This window comes from Cyprinus carpio, chromosome B6 (genome assembly GCF_018340385.1).
Source record: "Cyprinus carpio isolate SPL01 chromosome B6, ASM1834038v1, whole genome shotgun sequence".
NCBI lineage: Eukaryota > Metazoa > Chordata > Actinopteri > Cypriniformes > Cyprinidae > Cyprinus > Cyprinus carpio.
In genome coordinates, this window is record NC_056602.1 from 13,807,487 (window position 1) to 13,818,543 (window position 11,057).

Below are 11,057 nucleotides of genomic sequence, written 5' to 3' on the forward strand. Positions count from 1 at the left end.
GTTTTTGTTAAAATACCTCGCTGGCTGTACAGTACTTTTACACATACTTTACCTTTTAAGCATGACAGAGTATTTGATATTTCTATTTATACTATACTGCAGTCATTTATCCCATTTTGATGGGTGTCCTGCATAACCTACCCCTGCAGAGTGATACACTGACACAAACTCTCCATCCAGCTGCCACACAACATCGCTCGGAAATACTCTGAGCGTGCACACAGAATGGCCCTGTGGGAAAGGAGAAACACACATACATACAGACATCATCAGCTTCCCATCACTCACACATGCTTCACACCACATCACCCTGGCTCCACATTTGTCAAGCAGCCCTGGAAGATGTATGTGCATGTATGTATTTGTGTTGTATTATTCGTTAACTGATATGCTTGGGCATGTAGAAAAAAAGTCAAGAAAATAAATAAAGACCTCATAAAATTTGGTAACGGAGACGTAATGGTTTATTTCAGCATTATTTTAGAAAATGATGATGACTGTGGCGGCTCTATCTCAAAACCTAGAGAGATGATTAAGCATTTAATCCTTTTAATGAAGATTTATTCTTCATTATGACATCAGGAGAGTTCCATCACCCTGACTTATTATACTAAATGACATACTTTATTTAATTTCATTTTAATTTTAGTCATTTAGCAGACGCTTTTATTCAAAGCTACTTACAAATGAGGATATATACACACTTTTCACATTTTTTATTCACCTTTTAAAGATCAAATGTGCATTTTTGCTACTGTTCATGAAGAATAGCATCAACTTTTCATAAAAACTGTTGTAATCTAACCAGTTTGAGGCAACAGGCTTGTATTATCAAACTGCATTTCCCACCATCCTCTACAGCAGCACTAGAATGATAAAATGCATCTATACTGTAATGCATACTTTACACACGTAATGTACATCCTTCGCTCTTCATTTGTTGCACCAAATCATATTTACGATTTCTGAAGCCATATGTAGGCACTTGCCTGAAGGCAGCATTAGATACAGCTGGTGTGCTCATATGTCCCACATCTTCTCCCTCCCAGTCCTCCTTTATCTCTTTCTCAGCCAGCAGACCTATTATTCTCCATCTGTCATAAACATTCACTATAAATAGACTCTTTTTTTCTAATGTGTCACTTGCTCCTGGTCTCTTCTCAGAACAAACTGCAGCTCTTACAGTGATGACTGAGGGAGGCTACAAAAAACTGTCTACATATTTTCGCCTTGGCCAATTTTGTCCTCACTTGATGAAATGGACCGTGGCAGCGATGGATCTATTTCAGAGGAAGCATCTCCAATTGTCATCCATTTCGTTCATTTGTCAGACAGCCCTCAGATGTGCACTCCACTCTATTCCTCTTTCACAGCTTGATATCCATTCCAGCGAAATGATAAAACAAAATCCCACTTTTCACACAAATTCGTTGAACTGCTATTGTGGGTTCTATTTACTGGTTACATTAGGGTAGATTAGAAGCCTGAAAGTGCCTCACTCAAAAAAATAGACCTGACCAATAGTAATCAAACTGTATAACTGATGATACACACATTTATGCACTGACCTACAAAATTAAGCAGCTGTCAATGGCTGTGGATGACACTGTCAGATTAGATATGTCACATGTTTAACTGGCTAATTAGATTTATTATTCCCTCTAAAATGTTTTAAATTAATGTTGTTTTATGTGAGACATAAAATAGCAATTCAATTAGCCAGAGAAATTATTTTTGGACATTTGTAATTGTAATGTTGTCATTTTAGTTTCAAATTAGAATAATACTAACAAATTATCTGGCCTTTTCATTTATTTGTACATGGTCTATTTAATATTCATAAACTAGCCATGCATGAAAGTTAAACACTTTAACTGGGTAATACGATTTACTGCTCTCTCTCAGATATTTTAATGTTGTTTTAGGTTTAAATTTAATAGCAATTAAATATATATTTAAAAGAAGTTATTTTTAAACATTTTTAATTGTAAGGTTATCATTTAATTATTATTTTTTTAATTAGAAAAATGCATATTATTAATTAATTAATTTACTTAAAAGAGCCATTTTAAATTATTTGTACATGGTCCATTTAATATTCATAAGCTAGCCATGCATGAAGTTCCAACGAGCACATAAGCACAAACCAACCCAAAACTGTCCCGACTAATTATTTAACACAAAACGATGCTTATGTACCTGCTTTATAATGAATTACAGTTGATTCTACGGCATTTCATTCTGAATGTGTGTGTCTGTAAGAGGCACATACTGTATGTGTGATAAAAGACAGTCCTCATCTCTTGGGAGACACATGGACAGATGAGGGAGGGTTGATGAGACGGGGATTAGCAGTGCTGTTTCAGTGTGTGTATCCTGCAGTGAGACTGACAGATCTGTAGCAGTCACCTCAAGTCTGACATACTGATCAGGACTGCGGGCGTCTTTCTCCATCCATACAACCCAAACCCGTCCCGCAGAGATGCTGCTACCGGCTGCTGATGATGAGGGAGAGCCTGTTTCTATAGTAACAGGTCATGGCAACTGCTCTAACCTCTGCAGCACCAAACAAAGGTGCTAACAAGACACTCAATGACAGGAAACTACACAGATACGACAGTCAGAACATGACCTGTGTTGCACGCGCATATCATTAGAGATTAATTACTACAGATAAGTGTGTATGCAAAATGTGATGTTTTGTATATTCAGTGCTAGATTAGAACAAGTTAGTAAATACAGTTCGCTTCTGATTAGCTTCGCCTTTACTGCATCACGAAGGAGTAAACTGTAATTCTGCCACCTTCTGGAAATTTAGGATTTAGCAGCATTAACTTACTGAAAGCATGAACTGACTGAAAATTAGGGACGCACAGGACTATGTATTGACTGATATTAGAGATTTTTTTATTTTCGGTATCGGTATCAAGCTATATTGCATATACATTTACTGATAAATTGTGGAGGTAATTTTACCTACACTGTTATGATTAGATCTACACTAAAGGCACGATAATAATAGTAATTTTACAAATTATTTAAAAGAATCTGATTAATTTACATTTGATACATTATAATCTAATGTGAGTTGGGTTTGGGGTGGGACTTGTTTGGCAAAAAAAAAATGGTAGACTGTGTTTTGGGTGTTTGGTAAACTTGTTTATGGGCTATTTTCATTTGGTGCTGCTAGTTTTTTGTTCAATTTTTGGAACAGTTCATCAATTTTTTCCATTAACGATTATAACCTGTTATAAGTGTTGAATCTCTGCATGAAGCACTGGGTTTGAGTGAAGAGCCACAGTTGAGTTGTTAATTCTCAGGAAAAAAGCTTCTACTAAGCGGTGAAAGTGAAAGAGAATGTCACAGCTGATGAAATGATAAACTAGCAATCAGTAAACCTCCATGTAACACGGGCCAAATGTCTAAGACCACTAAATTGAAACTGAATTCTTTAATTATTTTTTCCCCTTACAAATGATAACATAAGCATGACAATATTAGAAAGGTTTATATTTTCACATGCATTTTCTGATGTATTTCAGAACTTATGTCCGGCATCATTTGCTTAATGACAGCAGCACTTGAGCTCAGGGACGAAGTAATGCACAGACTTCCATGGGCTGAAGCTCAGGGGCTCACACTGGGGAGGGTCCCATTTGCTGCATGACACACCATGCTGCAATAATTATTTTTATATATAGGAATTTACAGCAGTAACAACTGCATTCTATAACCAAACTCACATCCGTACATTCTCAAGACTAACAAGCTCATTTTTGCTAAGCTCTGCTGTGTGAACAGAACCAGATAACAAGTTTTCTGTAACATCATATACAGTGCGAGAGAGCCACTCTTTGCTGAACGTGGGTAGAGTAACTTACAAAGGTGTGGATATAATCTGAGTGTCATCTGAAGATTTTAGATCAAGCCACTATCTTCCACCGGAGCTGTTTCAGTGAGTTTTGTGGTCTGTGTCAGATACTCCGCTCTCACTCTGTTGTCAGTTAATGTGACGCACAAACTTAAGCCTTGACTCCCACGTCAATTCAAATGTGATACGATTTTAGACTATCATTTTACTTTAATCACTATTACTACAATTACTGTTTACAGATCCTATTGCACATTCATTAAGACAGAATTTGAGACGCTAATTTCTATCGAAAGTGACCTTCTCCGAAAATTGGATTTTGCTGATGTTATCAAGGACTTTTCAGATGGAAAAACAAAGAGGGAAAGTCATGTAATTTGAATTTAGTCATACTTTAGCACAAATTAAAATGTCTATGAATTGACTAATGGCCTAGTGGAATTTTTACTTGGGGTTGAGAGGCCTACTGCAATGCTGTAACCCAAGGACCTCTGGTTATTCAAAATCACCCCTGTTGAGCTGCACGAACTTGTGTAAAGCATGAGGATCATGCCATCCAATATGATTTGAGAATGTTTCAAAGAGCATTCTGTGCTTCAATGGAAAAAAGAAAATCTGTCCTTCGTTACAATGTAACAGATTTGATTACTTCATGATTTTATGCCATAAGTTTGTTTTCCAAAATTCTATTTAAAAAAAAATACTAGATTTACAAGCAGATGACTAAATTTCTGCAAAAGCTGCAGAAAGCTGGTCAAGATGATTTTACCTGTGTGCTGAAAAGACTCTATCTGCCACCTGGATGCTGATGTCAGACATATCAGCCCTCTGATACAGAGCCAAAAGATCTGCCCCAAGCCCTGATGCTGGCTCTAAATGCTCTAAACCTAACAAACAAACAGAAATTAAGCAGAATGAGTAACAATGCCACAACATGTAATGCTGGCTCTTACTATTCACAAACAGACATTAGCACTATTGCAGCTCAAGCTGGCAGAACTGATCAATAAAGAACAATACGATTTCTGGATCAAAACAGTAAAGAAAAAAGTATATATCTGGAAAAGTTGTCCTTACCTGGGTCAGAGCTGACCTGAGAGTCAACATCATGGCCGTCTACAGCAGTGCCGTTCACTACCAGCGAGTGGCCGTTGTGTATGTTTAAGGTGCTATTCTCCTTCACCAGGCACTTGTCTTCTGTGTACACCTTTCTGTTACAGAAAGAGCAACATATAAATTGTTACCAAACATGTATAGCACAAGACTGGACTGATCTATGGTTTTGTTTTACATTTTTAAAGGATCCAAAACTATTTTAATGCTATTAATTATAGTAATAGCACAGAAAATGTCATTATGTACTGTATAAAGTCCTTGAGGGCTGCAGGTTCAGTCCCCTGCAGGTGGATGACAGGTGTAGCTGCTTCGGTTCCCTGCAGGAGGTGAGGAGCTCGGGCCAGCAGCACCGCCCTGTGGGCCTTCAACCGAACAGCAGAGCCCACACACAGTGTGACGTCAGTCTCCTGCTCCTCCTGCAGCAGCCTGTTGGAGAAAGAGATCTTCATCTTCAAATAATATAAAAATAACAAAACAAAACAAAACAAATGTAGCAGTTCTGTTCCTTTTGAGAAACAAACACTGCTGAGAGATTTTCTGATGCTACATTACGGATTTTTTATATTAAAAATAGGTGTCAATACACAAGTAAACTAGGCAAAAATAATGTCGCCTAATGGTTAAAAACAAAAACTCTTCAACAGACTCCACCTAACTACAATTTCACTAGAACTGTTATGGAAACACACATTCATTTCTATTCTAAGGTTCTACAGAGTAACAGGAAGCCTAAGTCTATAATATGAAAAAGATATAAAGTTATATTATAAGAATTATATATAACTTCTTATAAAATTTTAAGAAATTAAAATAAATAAATTCACTCGGTGAGAAATCACAATTATGAGATATAAAGCCACAATTACCTTTTAATATTTTTTTTTTTTTACTCTTAGGCATAGACAGGCTTCTAAAGGAGTAAAAAGAAAAAGGAAAAGGAAAAAGAAAGTAAACAAATAAAGACTAAGCAGTGTTATTGGTGGTATTCGAGCTCAAAAAAGTTCATTAATATTTCTTTTTTAACTATGATATGTCACTGATATTATATCTTATTTGAAACTTTATATCTCAGTTGGCCATTTAATATTTTACTGACACAGACTTTCGTTGTGTAGTTACTACACATTAAAACACAGCACCACTCGTGTCTTTAGAGAACACCATAACTATTACGAAGTATCACAGATACCAAGGTTATTAAAATTTCTTCCCTCAGCTTCACAGCCACATCAACATCATTGTCAGCATCATTTTGGCATCTTCTGCTGCAGTGTGACGAATTTAGGTGACCCAGAATCCTAAGCAGCCCTAGGCCTTTGTGCTGGCCATTGGTGTGACTGCAGTCCTCTCTCCTCCAATGTATGCATACAGAGATGAAGAAGTGGAGAAGAGAATTGCATTTCCATCCAAACTAAAAATGCTGTTCCATCAGTAGTAATTACAGCACCGAGTGTGATGCCACAAGCTTACAGATGGCAGAAGACTACAGTGCACTTCAGTTTGGAATCAAAAAGAGGATACTAGCTTTCAACAGTTGGAAATCACTATGAAAACAAGACTAAGACTAGTGGTGCAATGAACAGTCTTCATCTCTCAAAGGAACAATAGTAGGGGTGTACCATCATTACAATTCTGGCCAATACTGATAATTTAGTTTATATTAATTTTATTATTATGGGCAGCAACTAATAAATGGAGAATATTACAATTCAAATACTAAATCTAAAAAGAGAGTAAACAAGCATGCAACATTAAATATCCAATATCAATCAATCAATCAATCAGATATCAGATACAACAACCCAAAAACTAACATATAACAAATCAACAAACAACGAATCCATTTCTCCTTAAAGATACATTCCACCCAAAAATTAAAATTTTGTCATTAATCGTCATTAATTATCCCAATGTCGTTCCAAACCTTTAAAAGCTCTGTTCATCTTCGAAACACAATTTAAGATATTTTGGATGAAAACCAGGAGACCTGTGACTGTCCCATAGACTGCCAAGTAAATAACAGTGTCAAGGACCATAAAAGGTATGAAAGTCATTGTCAGAATACTCCATCTGCCATCATACGTGCAATCTGGGTTATATGAAGCGACGGGAACACTTTTTGTTCTTCTGTATCATCCTTGTGGTGTGGATGATACAGAAGAACATACGCAGCATATGGTGATATGGAGGGACACAGAGGAGGCCATTGACAAAGGAATTGTTGAATAAAGTCGTTATTTTTGTATTCTTCGCTCACAAAAAGTGTTCCCGTCGCTTCATATAACCCAGAATGCACAAAATATCACAAATTGAGTACTCAAAAAAAAACTTTCATACCTTTTATGGACCTTGACACTGTTACTTATTCGGCAGTCTAGGGGACAGTCACAAGCCTCCAGGTTTTTTATCCAAAATATCTTAAATTGTGTTCTGAAGACGAACTAAGCTTTTACGGGATTGGAACGACATGGGAGTAAGTGAATAATGACAAAATTTTCATTTTGGGGTGGAGTATCCCTTTAAATGTTGTCTTTTTTAATGCTACACTAGTGAATGGAATTATTTATTTAAAAAATGTCCTAATAAAAAAATCTCTCTCTCTCTCTCTCTCTATATATATATATATATATATATACTTTTTCTGTTTTTAACAGAAATGTCTTTTTCAATTACATACTTTTAACTGGTAGACTACATTTACACATAAAGCAAATGATTAGAGTTTGCATATGAAATCACTGAAGGGAGTGGCATGAGCTTTGCAAACACTAGAGGAGGTTAGTGCGATTTGACTACACTGGTTGCTAAGAGTGCATCATATAACAACATTGATATTATAGGCTCTGAGCACTTCAGACTAGTTTTGAAAAAGAATAACCAAGGTCTTTCATGTTAAAGGTGATAATTACCGGTTCAGATCTCTTGACAGAGCATTTGCCAATCGCTTCTTCAGCTGGTTTCTGCATTTGCGCTCTTTAGCTTGGAACTCCCGGGCAGCCTCAGTGGACGACATGTTATTGCCAAACTACTGAGCCCATACGTCAGCACATTTCTGTGATAATAAACATCTGATGAGAGAAACAGGAAACACAATTCAGTCTTTAAACCACAACTTTACTATATTTATTCTACAATAATAAATGACGATGATCACAAATTCACTATTCAAAGACGCTTTTGTCAAAAGTGTCCTAAAGTACATATATACATATATATATATATATATATATATATATATATATATATATATATATATATATATATATATATATATATATATATATATATATATAGAAGTCTATGTGGTCAATTTTATTTGTTTATTTATTTTGTCATTGTTTAGTTTTAGTTTAGAAGAATTATATAAAAATTATAAAAAAAAAACACCATTATATATCCACTGGGAAGAAATCTATAAAATAAATATTACATGTAATATAAATTATATTTTAATGATTTATTATTTGTGTGTACAATTAAGTTTTTATGACCTAAAGAAATGCTATCCTCAATATTTCTCATCACATATAATATTTTTTTCCAAATAACGTTGATGTTATTATAGAAATAAAAAAAAAATGAAAAAAAAATCATTAGTTAGATTATTATTATTACTACTATCATACATGATATCAATAATCTGCACTATATTGTACCAAAATCCATTTGAATGTTGATGAAGGCTATGATTAGATCTTAATTCTGTACGTGAAAAAAAAACTTTTCAATATATTATTTTCACTCTCACTTTCTTTCTCTCTCTAAAGTAGGCCTATACAACAAACACAAATTAATTAATATTTTTTAATATTTAAAATTCCTTCAAAACTTCATTGGAAACAGTGCATGAACCACTGACGCACTTCTGTTAAATGGGGTTTGATCGCCTCTTGCCCAGTCAGATCTTTGACCACTAGACAACTGACGTCAAGTTAAAGATGGTTCATCTAAGAGCAGACTATGCATTTTAATAATAAAGTTAATTATTTATTATTAAAGCGTAGACTCATCAGGCTTATTTGCTCTTAAGAGACAAATAAAAGTCTTGCTAATATTATAAAGCTTATATGGACAGATCTGATGTCCATTGAGGTTTCTCACTGTTAGCATTAGCATTCACACCTTTGAGTTACCATTTCACAGAGCTATCAAAACAAGCCTGCTCGAATAAACCAATCGTAAAATAATTATTACACAATACCACTCCAAATATCCCCAAATGTTGTGCTAAATGTTTAAATAAAGGGTGTGAATGTGTATTCATTGATTCAGAATGCTAGCCATTAGCATTTAAACTGTCATTAACCAAAAAGAGATAATATTTCTGTTATTCTTACCTATAAGTTCATCTACAATTATCTACAAAAAGAGGAATATTCATATCGTCTTGCTGACGGTAAATCCAGAGCACTGAGGCACAATGACATTTCAAAAGCATCAGTGAGGCTGTCGTGTTGTCAATGACAACTGGATGAGGACACTTACCTCAGGCACTGTCACACCGAAAACCGCGTCATTCTCGAAGAGAAACATCCACATCTGCACTTAAATGTCCACAAATGAGTCTGCTAGAGAAAGTGAATTTTAGCAGTCCACACGAAACTGGCAGCTAACACAACCTTCACGATTTACATGGGGAGTGCTGTCTGGGAGTTGGGAGTATTTCTACCTTTGTTTTGCTGTCCTCGTGCGGTGCAAGTGTGAATTGCATGACGTGCAAAGTAGGTGAAGGTTGTCAAGTTAGATTTGTGCACAGTGTAGTTGAAAGAAAGTTTTCAAGCAACAAACCAAATTATAAACTGAGAAATTAAAAAAAAAACTGAACGAATGAATGTCAAATCTAGACCTAGTTTTACAGGTATTTTCTTTGTTTCAACGTGTGCTTTGTTTTCATTCTAGCCTGTGAAGACAAGCTACAACAGGGTCACTTTTTTAAAGCTATGTGGCCAATTATACCCAAAAACCTATAAATCCTAAACGAAAACTCAAAACTTCATGAAACTAGGTGAGCATAAGCGATAGATTATTCTAAACAAGCATGCAACATTTTATGGAAATTCGACCATAGGTGGCGCTATAACCGTGATAAATGTTGAAAATCATCATATATCTATGGTAAATTACCTGGATTTGCCAAAAATATTTATTTATTTATTTATTTTTTATATTATTAATTTAGGTGGTAAGAGCTATGTTAACACAATGTCTTTTTCCTTATGTGCTTAAATGTCGTAAGTGCTTAAACATCGGTAATCGCTGCTTGCAGCTACATTCTTTATGTTTTTCCACAATGTGGAACAAATCTGCCTTAATTAAATGGATTTTAAATACTTTTGCTCTATTTTTAACTTAAGTACTGCATTAAATGTTTTGTCCATAATTTATATAGGCCATGAATATTAATTAGCAACATGACAAACACTCAAAATGCAAAATATAAATATGAAATATAGTATATTCATTTCACAAAAATAAAATGATTACACGAATATGGCCTCCGGTCAGTTTTGACTGCAAACAACACAAGTGTGACTCCCAAATGAATAATGAATTGAGGACCACTTTTGTTAAATGAGGATGTTGTTTTCTGCTTTTGATGTCAGTAGTGCTCAGTAGTTCAAGGTACTGAACATAATGCTTTTGTTGAAAACATCCGGCTTTAACAAACGTAAACCTTCATGACCTTCTGGATGCCGATATAAGAACATAAGGCCCTTTGTTGTGCTTTGCTTTTCTAGATAACTGTTTTCAGTTTGAATTGTATTTTAATATAAAAAATTTGAAATGTTTAAACGCACAGGTTTGTGGGTTTATCCTGACAGTTCTCTTGACTCTAGAACGATGAGAATTTAGAAATTTTTAGAAAAGTAAGCTATAAAATTTATACACTGCTTACATTGACTCATTTCACTGTGACAGTGTTTGTTACCTGCTATTAATGGTTAATCTTATCTTATGTGATATTAAAAATGAGGAGTGTTTTTTGTTTGTTTGATAAGCTATTGTTCTGAGTGACTAAAGTTTTTGGATTGATAGATTTTTGCCTTTTTTTAATTGTAGATGGATACAG

The 11,057-nt window shown here is 34.9% G+C and overlaps 1 protein-coding gene across 4 annotated transcripts in view; it reads right to left on the bottom strand.

Annotated features, from left to right (window-relative positions):
* Positions 1–9,663, bottom strand: part of LOC109106314 (AP2-interacting clathrin-endocytosis protein-like) — a 29,592-nt gene extending 19,929 nt beyond the window's left edge. The window contains exons 1-6 of one of the 4 annotated variants that reach the window (XM_042725789.1): positions 9,473–9,663; positions 7,897–8,055; positions 5,234–5,413; positions 4,949–5,082; positions 4,641–4,758; positions 142–231 (exon numbers count right to left, since the gene is read on the bottom strand). In XM_042725789.1, the coding sequence (XP_042581723.1) occupies positions 142–231; positions 4,641–4,758; positions 4,949–5,082; positions 5,234–5,413; positions 7,897–8,000 (626 nt within the window). In that variant the 5' untranslated portion in view covers positions 8,001–8,055; positions 9,473–9,663. Of the gene's footprint in view, positions 1–141; positions 232–4,640; positions 4,759–4,948; positions 5,083–5,233; positions 5,414–7,896; positions 8,056–9,324; positions 9,444–9,472 lie in introns of those variants that run through there. The other 3 variants (XM_042725788.1, XM_042725786.1, XM_042725787.1) reach the window with 3 other exon arrangements.
* Positions 9,664–11,057: the final 1,394 nt, after the last annotated feature.